At 55.4% G+C, this 19,349-nt stretch overlaps 1 protein-coding gene and 1 long non-coding RNA gene across 2 annotated transcripts in view; one reads left to right on the top strand and one right to left on the bottom strand.

Annotated features, from left to right (window-relative positions):
• GNG7 (G protein subunit gamma 7) overlaps nt 1-8,829 on the top strand; it is a 131,086-nt gene extending 122,257 nt beyond the window's left edge. Inside the window, exons 4-5 of the mRNA XM_028483510.2 lie at nt 1,381-1,499; nt 5,239-8,829. Of these exons, the coding sequence (XP_028339311.1) occupies nt 1,419-1,499; nt 5,239-5,364 (207 nt within the window). The 5' untranslated portion in view covers nt 1,381-1,418 and the 3' untranslated portion in view covers nt 5,365-8,829. The remainder of the gene's footprint in view (nt 1-1,380; nt 1,500-5,238) is intronic.
• Nucleotides 8,830-15,453: 6,624 nt separating this feature from the next.
• Nucleotides 15,454-19,260, bottom strand: LOC129391798 (uncharacterized). Its single transcript, XR_008616504.1, has 3 exons — nt 17,989-19,260; nt 17,502-17,849; nt 15,454-17,020 (listed from the first exon to the last, which is right to left on the bottom strand). It is a non-coding gene; the product is annotated as an uncharacterized lncRNA (long non-coding RNA).
• Between the last annotated feature and the right edge of the window lie 89 nt (nt 19,261-19,349).

Here is a 19,349-nt window from a genome sequence, read left to right as displayed (position 1 = left end):
TGGCCTCTCCCGTTGCGGAGCACAGGCTCCGGACTCGCAGGCCCAGCGGCCATGGCTCACGGGCCCAGCCGCTCCGCGGCACGTGGGATCCTCCCAGACCGGGGCGCGAACCCGGTTCCCCTGCATCGGCAGGCGGACGCGCAACCACTGCGCCACCAGGGAAGCCCGAAACTTTGGCTTTTTAACTGAAGTTGAATGGCATTTGTCTTAATCTTGCCCAGTTATAGACCAAATCATACCTAGAAGATGTTTGTGTTAATTTTACTTATACAAGCCATTTCCGGTTTAAGTGGCCTTGCTCTGTCTGTTGCGTCGTTCTTGCCAAGTCTAAGGTCTGTCGTGTTGGAATTCTTCTAACCCTGAATTTGTGGGGTAGAAATGCATGATGTGCTACACATTTTATTCATAATAAACTAAGTTATAGCCTATTGCCACCTAAAATAAATAAACAGCATTCTCAAGGCCATGGTACTAAAGTATAAAAGGTGAACATAGCCACGGCCTGGCCACCTGGCTGTGGCCCCTGAAGGGAGGCATGAGGACCCTGGGGGTGGAAGTGCCCCCCATCTCCCCTGTGTCAATGTCAGCATCCTGGTTATGACGTCACTACAGCTTTGCAAGATGCCCCCACTGGGGGAAACCAGGCAGCGGGTACACGGGCTGTCTCTACTGTTTTCTACAAATGCATGTGAATCTATGGGCATCGCAACATTTTAAATTTAATTAAATTTTAATTTGCTGGACAATTGACCAAATGAAGGAAGAAAATAGGCCCAGGCCCTGCAGAGAAGGGGTGGGGTAGCCAGGACCCACGGGTGCAGGCTTCCCACGTGATCTGCCTTGGTCCAGAGCCAGGGGTCTCGCCCCTGGGCAACTCTGCCCCCAGAGGACACTGGGTCATGTCTGGGGACATCTGTGGTTGTCACGCTGGGGGTGCTCCTGGTATCAGGTGAGTGGGGGCCAGGGAGGCTGCTCGAAACCCCACAGGGCCCAGAATGGCCCCCAAGACAGAATGATAGGCCCCAGTGCCAACAGTATGGGGGAAGGGGACCCAATGCAGGAGCAGGAATCAGAGAAAACTCCCCTCATTCTGAGCCAACCAGGAGCCGATGCAATGGTTTTGTGAGCTCTCCTGGGACCCTCAGTGGTCATGTCCAGTGAGCACTTACCCCCGACCGGCCGCAGGAGGGGACTGTAGGAGAAGATGTGCTTGGCCGGGCCTCTCACTGTGACTCAGGGACACAGGCGTCGTGGCTGCAGGGTGGCGGGGCTTCAGGGCCCCCTGAGGCTTCCGGAAGTGGGGCATCCCTCCTCGACGTTCTCCACCTGCAGTCCTGGGGCGTCACGAGCCAGCTCACATCTGTCTGCTTCTCCCCACAGCTCTCTGGACGACAGGGGCCCAGAGCTGATGGCAGACAATGTCAGCCACTAACAACATAGCCCAGGCTCGGAAGCTGGTGGAACAGCTCCGCATCGAAGCCGGGATCGAGCGCATCAAGGTGAGCAGGGGAGAGACCCCCGGGCACACCCTCAGCAAACGGTGGGCATGGAGGCTAGCAGGACGGTAGGAGTTTGCACTCGACTCCGCCTCTCGCTGTGTGACCTTGGGCCACTCAACCTCTCTGAGCCTCAGTTTTATCAGCAGAAAGACACAGCTGATGTAAACCTACATCATGGGGTGTTGTGACGATTGATGTGCCAGCATGCTTTATAAACAGAGTGGGGCGAGAGGCAGGCCTCAAGTACTGCTGTGAGCCTGCCCCAGCCCTTGGGGTCCGTCCCTGGACGGCCCCAGAGAAGACCAAATCAGGCCCCTCCAAAAGGGTCAGCGTGAGACAGTCGCTTTCTCTTCTATCCCCTCATCCTCAGAGCTCTGTCCAGCTCCCCTGTTGTGACAGATGCAAAGAGAAGTCAGAGGCCCGGCCCCAGGGAAGAGAGGACACAGGGCCTTTCACTGTTTACTTTCGCCACTTCTGCGTTGATTGCATTTTTTGAAATAAGCGTGTTTGATTTTTTTAGGTAAAAAAAGAAAAAGGACAAGCAGTTCCTCCTCGCAAACGCTTAACCCATCGGGGACCAGGAACATGCAAAGCAAAATAAGATAGTGCAGGGGCTTCCCTGGTGGCGCAGTGGTTGAGAGTCCGCCTGCCGATGCAGGGGACGCGAGTTCGTGCCCCGGTCCAGGAGGATCCCACGTGCCGCGGAGCGGCTGGGCCCGTGAGCCATGGCCGCTGAGCCTGCGTGTCCGGAGGCTGTGCTCCACGGCGGGAGAGGCCACAATGGTGAGAGGCCCGCGTACCGCAAAAAAAAAAAAAAAAAAAAAAATAAGATAGTGCATAATTGGGCAGTCAGCTCTGTGGGCTTTTTTTTTTTTAATTTGCATAAAGTTAACCGTTTTTTTTTGTTTGTTTGTTTTGGGGTTTTTTTTTTTTTTTGCGGTACGCGGGCCTCTCACCGTTGTGGCCTCTCCCGCCGCGGAGCACAGCCTCCGGACGCGCAGGCTCAGCGGCCACGGCTCACAGGCCCAGCCGCTCCGCGGCGTGTGGGATCTTCCCGGACCGGGGCACGAACCCGTGTCCCCTGCATCGGCAGGCGGACCCTCAACCACTGCGCCACCAGGGAAGCCCAAGTTAACCGTTTTTAAAGTGCGCAATTCAGTGGCATTTGGTGAACTCAAAATGTGCAACCATCATGACTAATTCCAGCACATTCCATCACCCCCAAAAAGAAGCCCATCCCCATTAGCAATCACCCCACATCCCCTCCCCAGCCCCTGACAACCAGGAACCACCGTCTGTCTGTGGATCTGCCTGTTCTGGACGTTTCCCATCAATGGAATCTCACCCTGTGGGTCCTTCTGTGTCTGGCTTCTCTCACTGAGCGTCATATCCTCAAGGTCCGTCCACGTTGTAGTGAGTGTCAGGGCTTCACTCCTTTGCGTGGCTGACTGATGCTCCCGTGTGGGGAGGGACCGTATTTGTTTATATAGCTGAATCTTAAGTCCACGAGTGGACATCAGGATGACATCCAGGGCTTTCAAAGGATATAGACCAACGGGCCAGTCATGGCCTCCTACACGAGAAAGCTGTCTGACACTTTTCGATATCATCTTCTTACCAAACCCATGTCCGCTTTGCAAAGGACAGTGAGCCACCTCCGAGAAGCTGTTTCCTGCCCCAGACCCCAGCTTGTGGGTGGCTGGGTGAGGACCAGGGAGTCTCCATCCAGGGAAGACACGGGTCATTTATGCTTCCACATCAGCCGTGCTCTAGCTACCCACTGGATTAGTCAGGGATATATGACTATATATTAGAGACAGAGAGGGAGCAGGAGAGGTAGTTTAAGGCATTGGCTCACGCAGTCGTGGGGCTGGCAGGTCTCAGGTTGCCAGGGCTGAACCACAGGCTGGAGACCCAGGGAAGAGCTGATGCAGCTTGAGTCCGAAGGCTGTCGAGAGGCAGAATTCCTTCCTCTTCGAGGGACCTCAGTCTTTTCTCTGCAGGCCTTCAACTGATTAGATGCGGCCCACCCACATTATGGAGTGTCACCTGTTTTCCTCAAAGTGCATCGATTTAAATGTTAATCTCACCTTAAAATGACCTTCATAGAGACATCTAGGCTGGCGTTTGGCCACACAGCCAGGTACCTGGCCTAGCTAAGCGGACACATAGAATCAGCCGTTACGCCACGCATCTCTTCGGGCCTTGCTTCCCTCAGCACCGTCACCCCTCAGTCACTGCTGGTCGCGGGTTAGGAACGGATGGCCCGGCAGTGCGGACACGCGGCCCCATGCGGCCATGGGGCCAGCCCCTGTGGTCGCCTTGCACCTCCAGCCCAGCCAGGTGGGAAAGAGGCTGCCGCACCCCCCCGGGTTGTGTTGTGGGGGGCGCCTCCCATGAGGCGTCTCAATGTTCCAGGACTCTGAGCATTCAGAGCATTCCTTGGGGCTGAAGGCAGAGCAGCCCCGGTTGAAGTGGTTTCCTCTCAGCGGAGGCCGCTGACTCACCCGCCCGTTTGATGTCGGGAGGGCTCCCCCGCCGGCGGCCTTTGAACGTGGGGAGGAGCGGAGTTGGGCGTGACCGGTCTCCCTCCCGTCCCGCCTGAGGTTTTGCAGCCCCGAGACGGCGACCGACCGGGAGCGCAGGGCCGGCCTGAGTGAGAGGCCAGCAAGGCGAGGCGGAGGGCACGCAGCACCCAGGGGCCCCGGGGGGCTTGTGTTCCAGGCGGAGCAGCGGAATCCCAGCCCCGGGCCCTGGCGCCCGGGGCGGCACGTCTGGGGCGCATTAGACCCTCCGCAGACTTTCCCTGCCCGCCGCTCTTCCGGGTGGGAAGGGGACTGCCGAGGGGTCAAGGCCGCAGAGATGCGCCCGGGACTCGAGGGGCCCCCCGGGTCCCACAGCGCAGCCGCGGTGCTGCCAGCAGGGTGGGCCCCCCCGGACACTAGGCACCACTTTACCCACATCAGCTTCCCCAGGGCTGCAGTGGGCCCTCCCTGCATCTCCTCCCTCCTCTTTTGGGGACCCTGCCGCAGGGGGTCCTAAGTGTCAGGCCCCTCACCATGGTCACCGAGACCGCGACGGCTCACACGCCACAAGAATCAAATGCCGAAGGCCTTGTCCCGCCTCTCGGGCGATGTACCTGCGGGGCTCTCCCGGTCGGGTCCTTTCTTAGACTGACTCCTCCCCTGACCCTTCCCTTCAAACTCCACACAGCGCCCTCCGGAGAAGGTTCAGTTCTTCTGCTTATTTAATCTTAAATTTCCGGTAAAATACATATACGTAACATAAAATTTACCATTAGTGATACTTAGTACATTGACATTGTTGTGCAACCTAATGCACCACTACCTGATTCCAGAACATTCCATCACCCCAAAAGGAGGCCCGTCCCCATGAGCAGTCACTCCCCAGCCCCTGACAACTGCCCTCTGTGTCTGTGGATCTGCCTGTCCTGGACGTTTCCCATCAGTGGAATCACACCCTGTGTGTCCTTCTGCGTCTGGCTTCTCTCACTGAGCGTCGTGTTCTCGGGGTCCGTCCACGTGGTCGTGAGCGTCGCGGTTTCACCCCTTTACGTGGCTGCGTGATGTTCCCGTGTGGGGAGGGACACGGTGTGTGTCTTCAGGTGACCGGCACTGGGGTAATCTCCACCTTTTGGCTGCTGTGAGTCGTGCTGCTGTGGACACGGTGCTGCGGCCCCTTCTTATCTTTGCTCTCTTGTCGTTGCGCCCACACACAGGTCTCCAAAGCCTCCTCCGAACTCATGAGCTATTGTGAGCAGCACGCCCGGAGCGACCCCCTGCTGGTGGGAGTCCCCGCCTCGGAGAACCCCTTTAAGGACAAGAAGCCTTGTATTATCCTATAGCTCTATCTTCCCTCTTGCTCAGCTCCTCCCCGCCTCCCCCCCGCCACCCCCAGCCAGGGCATCATTCAGTACACAGTCAAGCAAAACTCTTAATTCCAAAAGAAATGCAAAAAGTTGCCATCACCCAGGTGGGGTAAAATGTATCCTCTGGGTTCAGATGGATTTTCGGACCCAACATCGCAGCCCTGTCAGGGGCCGGGCTCCACCACTACTTCTGATGGGGGATAGCTGAAATGCCCAAGCGATGTGGTAACGATGTTTGAAAACTTGAAAACTGCGTTGCCATTTGAGTCATGGTCTAGAGCCGAGCTGGGCGGGGAGACGGGAAGGAGGTGGGTGAATTAGCCGCTGGCGTGGGTGACCCGGCCGGGCGGCAAGTCTCACACAGTTGGCCATTTGTGAGGACTTCAGCCAGGCTGATCATGTGATGCTTTGGGCCAGGGTGTGTTAAGTGGAGAAAAATTGGGTGGAGTTGGGAGGAGGGACATAGTGAACTTTTTTCAGAAATTTTTCTCCTTTTCATTTAAAACCTTGTAATTCCATACCGCTAAAATCGGGTGTCATTGGCTGAACCTGTAGCTAAGCTGGGTTGTGTGACAATGCACACGCGGGTTTCAGGGGCCGGGAGGGGGGCTTTGCCTGTGAAACGCACCCCTGTCACCCAGGGTCACCCAGCTGTGTGGCTTTTGTGTGGCATGTGTCATCCGACAGCCATGCTGAGGCCCCCTCCCTTTCCTGGGGACCCCGCCCATCCCAGAAACGGATTTTCAGCCCATGGCTCTGGTCCCTGCAACGGCCAGCTGTGTTTTCTTTAGTTTTAAGCACGAGACATCAGCGTGGGCAGTTAGAGGCTATGGTCATATTTGGCTCTTCCGTGTTTTGTTCTGTTTTTTTCCACTTTCTGCATCTCCATGGCCGTTTTTCAGACAGAAATGCAGCCTGGGGAGGCCAGCCCGGGGCCCCCTGGTGCTTCGGGGTATAAAAAGGTGCGAGGGAATTCCCCGGTGGTCCAGTAGTTAGGACTCTGCGCTTCCACTGCAGGGGGCACGGGTTCGATCCCGGGGAACTAAGGCTAAGATCCCGCAAGCGGCCAGCCAAAAAAAAAAAAAAAAAAGGTGTGAAATTGTCTGGAAGTAGCTGCAGAGGCCCTGGAGATGGGATCCTTTGCCCAGAAATGGAGAGGCACCGGCAGTGCCCCCCTCTGCGCTCACACCCGGCCACCCGGAGCAACTGTAAGGTGGCGTGTAGCTGATGGTGACGGCGGGCTGGGGGGCCCTTTTACAATTGCTGTTTCCTCTGTTACGACAAAAACATTTAAAGAGGTGGAGGCAGAAGGACGGGTCAGATGCACACCTGCTTTCGGCGGCCTGATCCCCGGTGGCCCACCTGCCCGTGCGGCCCTGCGGGGGCGGGGTGGGAAGTCAGGATCCCAGGCCCCCCCAAGCAGGAGGGCCCTGGGCAGCCGGCACAAGGCACGCGCGGGCTAGCGGGACCCGGAGCCTTGAGCTCCTCTCCCGACGCCTCTGCTCCCCTCGCGCCCCTGGGGCTCAGACCGTGCACAGCTGCGAAGGCTGGCTGGATGCCCGGCACCCCCACGGCCGGCTCCCGCGGGGTGCAGACCCAGGGCCAAGCTTCTCCCCAGCACCCAGCTCTCTCCGGCCGGTCCGGGAGCACCTGGGGCTTCGGGGAGCCCGCTCCCCCGCCCCTGCAGGTGGAGGGGGAAAGCCACAAAGCCCCCCACCCCACGCGGCTGCCCCAGTACACTGTGCAGGCAGCCAGCGGCCCAGGGGCGCCGGACCTTCCCACGCCTGGCAGCACAGCAGGACAGAACAAAGCCTGTTCCAGAAACCCCGGGCGCACCCCACGGCTGGGGGTTGGGGAAGCCAGGGCACAGCGGGGCTTAGCCCGAGGGTCAGAGGGGCAGCTGGCAGAGAGAGTCTGCCGGCGAGGACAGCCCATCAGCCATCTGCCGACTGGTCACCCTTTGCTCCGGGAAGGAAGCCTTAATCCCTTCAGCCTGAGCTCGGTCCGCGCACACCCAGCCGTCCTCCTGCGCCCCTGCTGTCCTGGCCTCCCGCTGCCGGGCCCCGAAGAGGACAAGGGGTCCTGGTGCTGAGGTCACAGGTCCCGGGGCCCCTGCCCTGCCAGCTGTGCCAAGCCTATCCCCACCGCGTGTCCCCGCCGACTGACCCCGGAGAAGCCAGCGGGAAGCCAAGCCCAGGACCCCTGGCCGATGGGGTGGAGGGACCCGAGTTTGGCAGCCACATCGCTGGCTCCGGGCTCAGCCGGCCTGTGGCCGCCCCTCCCCACCCGCACAAGCCCTGAAGCAAAATCGCACCGGGCCAGAGGCCCCCGAGTCAAGACCCCAGGGACCCAGAGGTCTGGGTAAACTGAGGCCCAGAGAGGGAGAGGACCACCAGCCCCCAGCCCCGCCCCATGGCCACACCTGCCCCGCTGCCTCCCCAGGTGCCCGCAGCCTCGGAGCCCAGGGAGGTGGCAGTGGGCAAAAGCCCCACCGTGGCTCTCTTTCCAGCCGAGGAAAAAGCGCTCTCTTCCTTTTTTTTTCCTTCAACATCAGGGTCCCCAGCATAGGCCTGAAGCATCAGGACACACACGACAGTGCGTTCTGCTTGTGCTTTCCTGGTGCAAGTGTCAGCGTGAAACCGTGGTTTTCAGGGCATTCGGGGGAACGTAAGTGCCCCGCAAGGCCGGGAGCTGGCAGTGGCGGCGCGGGCCTTGGCGAAACCGGCGCCTCTCAACCACATCCCGGGGGAATTAAGGACACAGGCACCCAAAAAAGGCAGTGCTGGGCGAAGCGGGGTTTCTCTCTGCAGCCTGCAGTGTTTCCTGTGGGCCTGGCCCGGCCCGGCCCCTCCCCCATCCTCCCTAAAGGTCACCCCCCCAGGCCAAGAATTAAGTGACTCGGTTGTGACCTCCGGCCCCCTTGGACGGATGGGGATGCAGAAGGTGCTCTTTCTTCCTTTGATGTCCCGGCCACACTGTCCTGTCGTCGCTGGGCCTCCAGGCAGCTCATCCATCTCGAGCCCCGGGCGGGCAGGAAAAGGCCATCAGGCCCCCGCCCCAAGCATGAGTGACCAGGGGCAGTTTCCGGGCCACGGTGAGGCCACCACAGGTCGCTCATCCTTCAAGAACCTGCTGCGGGGCCCCCTGAAAAGAAGCCATATGTCGACACCACTCCCTCACTCCCACCCCCGCCCCGTTTCCTCCTCTGTCCTCGGAGACCATTGCCAAACATTGTAAAGACCGGTTCCCGGTTCTCAGAAAGCAATCTGTGGTTCTAGTGGGTTCTACCCCATCTGCATTTGGATGTCCAGTGCTTCTTATTTCTGATTTTTAAAAAATTCCAGGTGTGCCACACCCACTTTCCTGCAGTGTTTGAATATTGTGTGGAATTGTTAATACCAAGTGAATTAATGCACAATAAAAAGGCTCACTGTTCCTTTCCTCCCGGCTCCGGCCCTTCCTTGGCTCCCTGGCCGCTGCTTGCAGGGGACAGGGCGGGGTCTTGGCTCCGGCAGTGGTGACAGTGGTGACGGTGGTGACCGGCTTCCCCTCCACCCCCACTGACCCAGCTGCCCCGGGAAGAGGCAACGTGGATGGAACCGGGCTTCAGGCAGCAGCACAGACGAGTCAGCTTCAGCTTCTGATCTACAGTGGGAGAATTTCGGGGGAAGCTATCTGAGGATCTCCACGCGTGTAAGCCATGGGTCCCACGGTTTGGAGGGCCGTGGGAAAGCGCCACGCTCCTCTGAGAGCTTGGAGCCTGCAAAGATCTTAATCTTGCCCCTTCCTGCTCTGCGTCACCCAGAGACCACCCTCGACCACCAGACTCCCAGGAAAAAGGGGAGGGAATCTTGGCCCTGCCCCATAGCACACCACGAAGAGTTAAATCTTTAGTAATGGATCTGTAAGTGGGCGATTCTGGCCCCTGAGCGGAGAACTTTCTCTGTATAAGCTAAGATCCTACGTGCCGTGCTGCGCAGAAAGAAAGAGAGGGAGGGAGGGAGGGAGACATGGATGTATCACTGTTTATTTTTTTAAAAAAATAATAAAACGTTTATAGATTCAGCTGCATTAAAAATTGTCCCCTGTGTATCAAATGTATAAGATTAGGGAAAGGAGGGGGGAGGGATAAATTAGGAGTATGGGATTAACAGATACAAACTACTATACATAAAATAGGTAAGCAACAAGGATTTACCGTATCACACAGGGAACTCTATTCAATATCTTATAATAAATCAGAATGGAAAATAATCTGAAAATATATATATATGAAGCTGAAAAAAATTATTTTTTCTCCTGGAAAAATAAGTATAAGATTAGAAAGCCGTTCTGCTGTACCCCTGAAAACTAACACAACTTTGTCAATCAACGATACTCCAATATAAAATAAAAACTTAAAAAAAAAAGATTAGGGCTTCCCTGGTGGCACAGTGGTTAAGAATCCACCTGTCAATGCAGGGGACACAGGTTTGAGCCCTGGTCCGGGAAGATCCCACATGCCGCGGAGCAACTAAGCCCGTGCGCCACAACTACTGAGCCTGCGCTCTCGAGTCCGCGAGCCACAACTGCTGAAGCCTGCGTGCCTAGAGCCTGTGGTCCACAACAAGAGAAGCGTGTCCGTCCATGGATGATGGATAAACAAGATGTGGTCCGTCCACACAGTGGAATATATTATTCAGCCATTAAAAAGAAGGAAATTCTGACACACGCTATGACATGGATGAACCTTGAGGACATTGTACTTAGAGGAGCCAGACACAAAAGGACAGATACTGTCTGATTCCACTCACATGAGGTCCCCAGAGGAGCCACATCCACAGAGACAGGAGGCAGATGGTGGGGGCCAGGGGCTGGGGGAGGGGCTGGGGAGTCAGTGTTTCCTGGGGACAGAGCTTCAGTTTGGGAAGATGAGAAAGTTCTGGAGATGGTGTTGGGGATGGTTTCCCAACAACGTGAGTGTGCTAATGCCACCGAGCTGTGCGCTTAAAAATGGTTAGGATGGTACATTTCATGTTCTGTCTATTTTACCACAAAAAGAAAAAAGAATCAAAACCTTACCCAACATCCACCTGAATGGCTAAAGTTTAACAGATGGGCACTGCCGAGGACACAGAGCGACCAGAACCCCCAGGGCTCACTGGTGGTGTGTGAAGGGCTACAGCCAATTTGGGGAAAGGTCCTGCACTTCCCTATAAAACTGAACATACACCTACTCTCTGACCCGGCGATTCCACTCCTAAGTGTTTACCTAACAGAAACCGAAACACATGTCCACAAAGAGTCTTGGAAGGAATGTCAGAGCAGCTCTTCTCCCCATCGTCAAAACTGAAAACATCTCATCTTGGTCCCCTATTCAGCAACAGGGGATCAAGCCACTCCTACCCCGGGAGCCCCTCCGCCATGTGAAGGGACAAAGCACCCACCACCAGGGACAGCCTGGGTGGCTCACAGATCCATAACCAACAAATAGCCTTACACAGAAGCATGGCCTGCATGATTGCGTTTATAGGAGGCTCTGGACCAGGCAGGCCTGTGCACAGGACCCCAAGGATGTCCACATCCTGATGTCCAGAACCTGTGCTCACGTCCCCTCACGGGGCAGAGGGGACTTTGCAGGTGGGATTAAGTTAAGGCCCCTGGATTCCCCGGGGGCCTAGTGTCATCACAGGGTCCTTATAAGAGGGAGGCGGGAGGGTCAGAGGCAGAGAGAGACGGGAGATGCTGCACTGCTGGCTGTGAGGATGGCGGAGGGGCCGCGAGCCAGGGATGCGGCGCCTCTAGAAGCTGGAAAAGGCAGGAAATAAGGGAAGGAAGTCAGTCTGCAAAGGCTACGCGCTGTATGATCCAATTTGATGACATTCTGGAAAAGGCAGGACCATGGAGCTGGTGAAAGGATCACTGGCTGCAGGGGCTGGAGCAGGATGAACAGGTGGGTCACAGGGAGGTTTTTAGGGCAGGGACACTATTCTGTAGGACAAGGTCCTGCTGGACACAGGATGATGATACGTTCGGCAAAACCCACAGAATGTACCCCAAGAGTGACCTTCAGGGTCACCCCTGGACTGGGCGGGGTACAGTGCAGATGCAGACCCCGCCCCATGGCAGGAGGGGAGCTGGCTCTGCTGGGTGGGAGGCCAGGCCCAGGGGACGCCTGTGGCCTCCAGCATCCAAAGAGGCCCACTGGGGACTTCCCTGGCGGTCCAGTGGGTAACACTCTGCGCTCCCAACGCAGGGGGCCCGGGTTCGATCCCTCGTCGGGACTCTAGATCCCTCATGCGTGCCGCAGCAAAGATCCGGTGCAGCCAAATAAATAAATATTAAACAACAACAACAGAGGCCCATCAGGCACCGTGCCGCCAAAGAGGAAGGAGGGCTGGAGACCACGGCTCACCCTTCACCCTAGACGGTGCCCAGGGGTGGAAGGCCCCCCATTCTCGTGGGACTCCTTTCCTACCCTCCTACATGCAAATATCTTCCCGAAATTCTGGAGGTTCAGGGGAGGGTCCCTGCTGCCTTCTCCAGCTCTGGTGTCTCCTGGCCATCCTTGGTCCTCGGCTGGTCCCGCATCTCCCCAGTCTCTGCCTCTGTCATCACAAGGCCTTCTCTGTGTCTGTGTGGTCACTCCTGTCCCTATAAGGACACCCGCCATTGGATTCAGGGCCCACCCTACTCCAGCATGACCCCATCAGATCTATTACATCTGCAAAGACCCTGTTTCCTGTTTTTTTTCTTTTTTGGGGGGCCGCACTATGAGGCATGCGGGATCTTAGTTCTCCAACCAGGGATGGAACCCACGCCCCCTGCAGTGGAAGCGCGGAGTCCTAACCACTGGACCGCCAGGGAAGTCCCAAGACCCTGTTTCCAAGTGAGGTCACATTGTGAGTTTCTAGGTGGGTAGGAATTTGGGGGAGACATGTATCAACCCAGTACTGCAGATACTTCCAAATTCTTTCGTTTGGCTGAGGAAACATCTCACTGTGTTCTCACCAAGCCCACTTCCTGCTTTTATTTACTAAGGGCCTATCCCGTGGCATACAGTCCAGGGACACAGAGTGAGATCAACAAATTCTACAGTCATCACTCCCAAAGTGTCTCCTCTGAGACATGGGGAGAGGGCTTTAGAGCTGAGTTGCGTCCCTCCCCAAAATCTATGTTTGAGTCCTAACCCCTGTACCTGTGAGTGTGACCTTGTACAAAAAGAGATGTGCAGCTGAAATCAAGTTAACAAGGTCACACTGGATCCGAGTGGGCCCTAAATCCAATGACTGGTGTCTGCATAAGAGAAAGGACAGGGAGATCTGGGTACAGAGACACAGGGAGACACACAGCGGGAAGGAGACCATGTGGCGTCAGGCACGGATCCAGTGATGCAGCCACGAGCCAAGGATCGCTGGTAGCGCCAGAAGCTGCAGGAGAGGCCTGGCGTGGTTTTGCCCTCAGAGCCTCCAGGAAAAAATCAGCCCTCCCGACACCTTGATCTCAGACTTCTGGCCTCCAGAACTGAGAGAGAATACATTTCTGTTGTCTATTTTTTTTTTTTTTTTTTTTGTGGTATGCGGGCCTCCCTCTGCTGCGGCCTCTCCCGTTGCGGGGCACAGGCTCCGGACGCGCAGGCCCAGCGGCCATGGCCCACGGGCCCAGCCGCTCCGCGGCATGTGGGATCCTCCCAGACCGGGGCGCGAACCCGGTTCCCCTGCATCGGCAGGCGGACGCGCAACCACTGCGCCACCAGGGACGCCCTTTCCTGTTGTCTTAAGCTAGGAAAGTCACATAGCCAGGAACGTCTGGGTGTTTACCTGGAGCTGGGAGATGGGAAGAAGTGACAGCGCAGGCTCCGAATGGAAAGAGCTGCCCTGGCCAAGGCAGGGGGACCTGACGCGGGGAACTGGGAGGAGCTGGGTGTGCTGGAGCCGGGGAGGGGGAATGGCAGGACCCGAGGCTGGAGAGGCAGAGGACAGAAAACGGAGGGCCTTAGGGGTTGTGCTAAGGAGTCTGGAATGTTTCTAATCAGCTCTGGGAACCCAATAAACAGGACAACAGCCAGCCAGAAAGGGCTGCCACAGGGACCCCTGAGTCGAGCTGGCCATCTGGTAAACAAGAAATTAGAATGACAATCAGTCATTACACAAACCCAAGACACCAGTATCGTTTTCAGAATCTGCCCTTTCCACCCGGGAGTTCACTGAAACCAAGAGGGGAGAAATGGCCAATTCTGAGTCACAAAGCTTCTCAGTGGGACCAGCTCCATAATTTGAGGGCCCCTTGATCAAAAATTACAAATGTCAAGATGGTAACAGCAGAGCATTTAATTTTCTGAGTGCGGGGGCGGGGGTTGGGTGCTGACGCCCACAGAGCCTGCCTTCCTCTCAGCAAAGAAGCTTGCAAGGTGGTTTGTTCAGAAGACAGGAACCTGTAAACGTTCTTGCATTTGCAGCCAACATTTCTTTTTTTTTTTTTTTTTTTTGCCCGTGCCATGCGGTATATGGGATCTTAGTTCCCGGACCAGGGATTGAACCCACACCCCCTGCAGTGGAAAGCGCGGAGTCTTAACTGCTGGAAAGCCGGGGAAGTCCCTGCAACCAGCCTTTCAAGAAATTCGATGCAAAAGTGTTCACTGACCTCGAGTTCTACTTCACAAAAACTTTGTTCAGCAGATGGCGTAAATTAGAAAAAAACAATCTCTATGTTCCTTCCAAATCAAAATGACAGCATCTTATTTACGAAATGAAGAGGTTCATCTTTAACTCGGATGTTCAGAGACGGAGCCATCACATCACAGCAGCCTCTGTAGCCAGGTCCGTCGCACAAGGGCCGTTCAAGCACAACATGCTCATTCGTTCTTTTGATCTATCAACACAAAATGCTGAGCAGTGCATACTGGGGACGTGAATATGGCGGCAAGAACAGGGAATTAACACGCCAGATCTATATCCACCGCCGTGGCTGCCCGTAGAGCCTCTTTAGGTTCTGACGCTGTCTCCAAAAGGGACTGAGAGGCATAGACTGACAGTATTGAAAGACCAGATCCATCACACAATTTTAAATCTGCAGACCTGTCACCCGACCACACCTCCCGTTAGCGCACAATGAATTCCTGTGTCTATAAATCCTGCTGTCACTTTGTGAATCCTGTATTCTATTTTCTCCCCCACAATGTATATATTTTTTCTTCTGCAACTTCTTTAGCCTGTTTTTACATTTCTTCCTCTTCATCTTTTCAATACATTTAAAGACCTCAACGAGTGGAACCTGCCCGGCCTTCCCTGGGACCTTGGGCGAGTCACTCTAACCCACGGGCGCTTAGTTTCAGAGTTGAGAGCAAGGCCAAAAGCACCAAATGAGACCTTCAGGGGTTCATCATGCTGATAAGAGACACAACCCACAACTGAGATGAAATTCACACAGATAACACTAGGTCAAAATATCAAAAGTAAGGACTGCAGGGATCCTTCAATCGTTCTGAGAGACTAGTCCTACCATTCTTTCACCATTTTTTTTTTTTTGGTCTTTTCAAGTAAGAAAGTAAGTTTTTAAAAAATCCTGCTGTCACTTTGTGAATCCTGTATTCTATTTTCTCCCCCACAATGTATATATTTTTTCTTCTGCAACTTCTTTAGCCTGTTTTTACATTTCTTCCTCTTCATCTTTTCAATACATTTAAAGACCTCAACGAGTGGAACCTGCCCGGCCTTCCCTGGGACCTTGGGCGAGTCACTCTAACCCACGGGCGCTTAGTTTCAGAGTTGAGAGCAAGGCCAAAAGCACCAAATGAGACCTTCAGGGGTTCATCATGCTGATAAGAGACACAACCCACAACTGAGATGAAATTCACACAGATAACACTAGGTCAAAATATCAAAAGTAAGGACTGCAGGGATCCTTCAATCGTTCTGAGAGACTAGTCCTACCATTCTTTCACCATTTTTTTTTTTTTGGTCTTTTCAAGTAAGAAAGTAAGTTTTTAAAAAATTTTATTGAAGTATAGTTGATTTATAATGTGTTAATTTCTGCTGTACAGCAAAGGGATTCAGTTATGCATATATATATTTTTTCATATTCTTTTCCATTCTTGGTTTATCACAGGATACTGAATATAGTTCCCTGTGTTATATAGTAGGACCTTGTTGTTTATCTATCCTGTATATAACAGTTTGCATCTGCTAATCCCAAACTCCCAATCCTTCCCTCCCCACCTCCCTGCCCCGGGGAACCCCAAGTCTGTTCTCAATGTCTGTTTTCACCATTTCTGTAACTTCAGGTTCATTGCCCTACAGAAGGAGATGCAGCGCATGGGCGCGCGCACACACACACACACACACACACACACACACACACACGCACACTTGTCCCAGTGTTAGAGGGGCAGGTTGGGTTCTCGGGGAAGCAGACTGCCTCGTGTTCAGGATGCTTATTAGAAAGGACTTCTGGGATCACCAGATGTGGAAGAGAGAGGAAGGGGCCTCAGGCTACCCCAGGGGAGCTCTGGAGCTGGACCAGCCTTGCAGCATTGTCCCCTGTTGGGCCCAAAGGCAGGACTCTCTACCTCCATGTTGATCAGCCATTGGATGGGCTGCCTCCAGGACGCTGGGACCCGGGGCTGGGCAGCTCTCAGCAGCCGAAGCATTTCCTGAAGGGGCTGACAGCTGAAGGGTGTCCACTGACAACACCCCCAGAAGCTGGGGCAACTCGTCCCTCCCTCCCTGAAGGGACATGGCAGGTGTATCTCCACGCCCACCAGCCCCATCCATCTTGAGCTTTCATATCCAACATCCTTCTATGCATAAACGTCTGGCACCAACAGACTCTACTGAAGAGAAACTTTGGAAATTGGCTGACATCAACAAGAGAAGGATAACAGTCCCACCAGCCAAACTTCACGTCGCACACATTATATTTACGATTAGAAAGTTTGTTTTTGTACTCAGGAAAGGGTAAGCAAGACTTTTACGAGGCTGTGGTGCAGAAGCAAAAGTGCTTATCTAAGCGATGACTTGAATCCTGTTTATCAGCACTTCTGCCTTTGACCCGCAGCCAGCCTCAAACGCTGCCCCCGGGATGGTCCCTCCTCCGAAGCCCGCCCACTCACTGGTTCCCACCCCTGCTGAGTGGTCTGTGAGATTCCACGAAAGTCCTTCGCAAGCAGCGGCTGGGCTGTGGAGCCCGGGCAGCCAATGAGGCGGGACTCAGGATTCAGTCTCCCCCAGAGATCCAAAGAGATGAGGGACAAAAATCCCACACGAGGGGGCTTTGGCGGCAGCGGCAAAGCCCCCTGGATGAGGGGGTTCCCCCTGGGTGGCCACAGGAGGCTCAGCCCTTTCTGTGGGCCACGTGTGGCTGATCTGGAGAAGCCAGCGCAGAGTTTACAGTGGCAGGAAGGATGCAGGGCCTCACTGCAGAGCCGGCTCTAAGAACGTGGGGCTCTTTCTCACCAGAACTCATCACTCTGGGAAGAACTCCAAGCCCAAGCTTGAGAAAGGCATTTTCCCTCTGGTCAGAACCCAGTCTGCGTCCTGCCCCGAAGCGGAGTGGTGGGCTGGAGGCTGGGCCAGCCAGCAGGTGGCCAGGGTCACATCCTTCTCATACCTTCGGTTTCCACAGCCAATCGCAGCAATGTCTGCTAACTGCCCTCCTATCAGTGAGAAAATGAATAATTACCGATAGGGCAGCATGGAGATTCTGGAACAAGTACTTGTGACACACCCCCTTCTAGAGTCTCAAGTCCTAGGTAGAAGGTTGGCTTTAAGCAGGAGAAAGGCGAGTTTCTACTCTACAGAACATTCAGGAAGAGCTCTGCTTGCATGGCCCCCAACCCACTCCCCACGTGTCAGGAGAATCTAGAGGAGTTTGGCAGACACTCACGTCCCCATCCTCACAGCCACGTGGAGCTGTCCACGTGGAGAGGAGGAATTCCCAGACCAGGGTCTCAAAGTTTCATGGGACAATCTGGGCACACCTATGGGGTCAGAGCTACGGTCCCCCACGTGTGAAAGGCTTAGGGGTAAAAGAAAGCAGTTCCCTTGGGTCGTGGAACTGCTCTCCCAGCAACGTCCCCCCACCGGGAGGAAGTAGTGGAAGCTGCCCTACTGCCAGACATTCCTGCTGCTCTTGACCTTCTGCCAGCTTCGTCCTGGCCACCTTTGGAGCAGAGAGGAAGTGCCCTTCACGTCTGGTCTCCTTCCTGGCCACCACACTTTGAGACGTTCCCTCTGGAGGCCCTCTGACTTCACAAAGCACCTCAGATCCGGAGGGCCCAGGATCCTGGAACCCACTGTCTTCCTGTGACTGTCCGGGAGGGCGGGAACAGGGGGACGGCTGGACAGTGGGTCTGCACGGCCTCTGAGAGCAGTCCAACAAGAGGCAGCGCCGTGAGATGAAAAAAGAACGAGCAGGGCAGGTTCCGCCACCAACTCAGCTGGGGGACTTCAGCAACTCAACTCTCTGCATCTCAGTTTCCTCGTCTGAAAAACGAGAATTAACTAGTAGCACCAAGGCTGTTGTGAAGATATTTAATAGGCGTAAAGTACATAATAAGTATCCAACACGTAAAACTGGCTGAGAGTTTTGTTTTGGTTTTTTAAATTTTATTTATTTATTTACTTATTTTTGGCTGGGTTGGGTCTTCGTTGCTGTGCGTGGGCTTTCTCTAGTTGCGGCGAGCGGGCGCTACTCTTCGTTGCGGTGCGCGGGCTTCTCACTGCAGTGGCTTCTCTCATTGCAGAGCACGGGCTCTAGGCGCGCGGGCTTCAGTAGTTGCGGCACGCGGGCTCAGTGGTTGTGGCTCACGGGCTCTAGAGCACAGGCTCAGTAGTTGTGGCACCCGAGCTTAGTTGCTCCGCGACATGTGGGATCTTCCCGGACCAGGGAATCGAACCCGTGTGCCCTGCATTGGCAGGCGGATTCTCAAACACTGCGCCACCGGGGAAGCCCCTGGCTGAGAGTTTAAGAGCCTGTAATGCCCTTGACATTCCCCTGGCCTAAGGGACAAAGCAAACAGGCTGGGACCTAGGACGCTTTTGCTGCAGTGCTTGCACCTGGACAAACATCTCCTCAAGCAACAGAATAGGAAAAAGCTATAAAGGACTAAAAATAAGTGCACGCATGCGCAGTTGGGACAAATTAGGAACAATAAGATACAAAAAGGTCAAAACCCAACTGCCACTTCTGAGGTGCCGGAGCAAAGGCAGGGTCCTGTGCAGGATCCTCGCACACAGCACCACCAAGGGTGTGGGCAGACCACCTAAGTCACCTGTCTGGCCTGACCCCTGTATCCACCGCTATTCTCACCCCACTTACGGGACCAGCTCACCCCTCTTCGGGGATCCAGCAATGGAAGCTGTTACTTGTTTTCCCTCCCTCAGGCTGCAGCACAAGTCCCAGTAAAGCCTTGCCTCCTCTGGCCTCTCATCAATTTCTATTGATCAATGAATCCCAGGTCGGTATCACAAATAAGTGACAACTGTCTCTTTCAACCACCCTCGGGGCACTTCCACCCAAAAGTTGAGCCTGAGTTTACTCTCTGTCCCTGGGCCTTGCCCGTTTCTCCGAAGACGGGAGGCCCCGGAGGAGGAGCCGGCCCGCTTCTCGGAAGGGGCGCCCCGCCTTCGCCCTGCTTCCTGGGCTGGCCTGGGAGACCGGGGACTGGCCTGCGGGGCCGAGGCCTCCGGCCCGAGTCCTGAGAGGGGCCGCTGCGGGCGGCCACCACCCCAAGCTCGTGCAACACCTGCGCCCCTCCAAGCGCGTCTGCACCGCACCCACCCCTACCCCTGCCCTTCGCGCCGGGAAGCCAGCGCGAGACCCCGACCACCACCAGGCTCCGCCTCCGCGAGGCTGCGCAGAAAGCACAGAGCGGGGGAACGCGCATCCTCAGACCCTGACCCTAAGGCTCGGCGTCTGATTGGTCGACCGTCTCAGCGAGCCAAGGTGGGATGCGCCTGTGCAGGCACGAGAGGCGGAGACTT

Source organism: Physeter macrocephalus, unplaced genomic scaffold (assembly GCF_002837175.3).
Source record: "Physeter macrocephalus isolate SW-GA unplaced genomic scaffold, ASM283717v5 random_39, whole genome shotgun sequence".
Taxonomy (NCBI): Eukaryota; Metazoa; Chordata; class Mammalia; order Artiodactyla; family Physeteridae; genus Physeter; species Physeter macrocephalus.
Note: the sequence above shows the minus strand (reverse complement) of the source record. Positions and strands in the feature narration are given on the sequence as shown.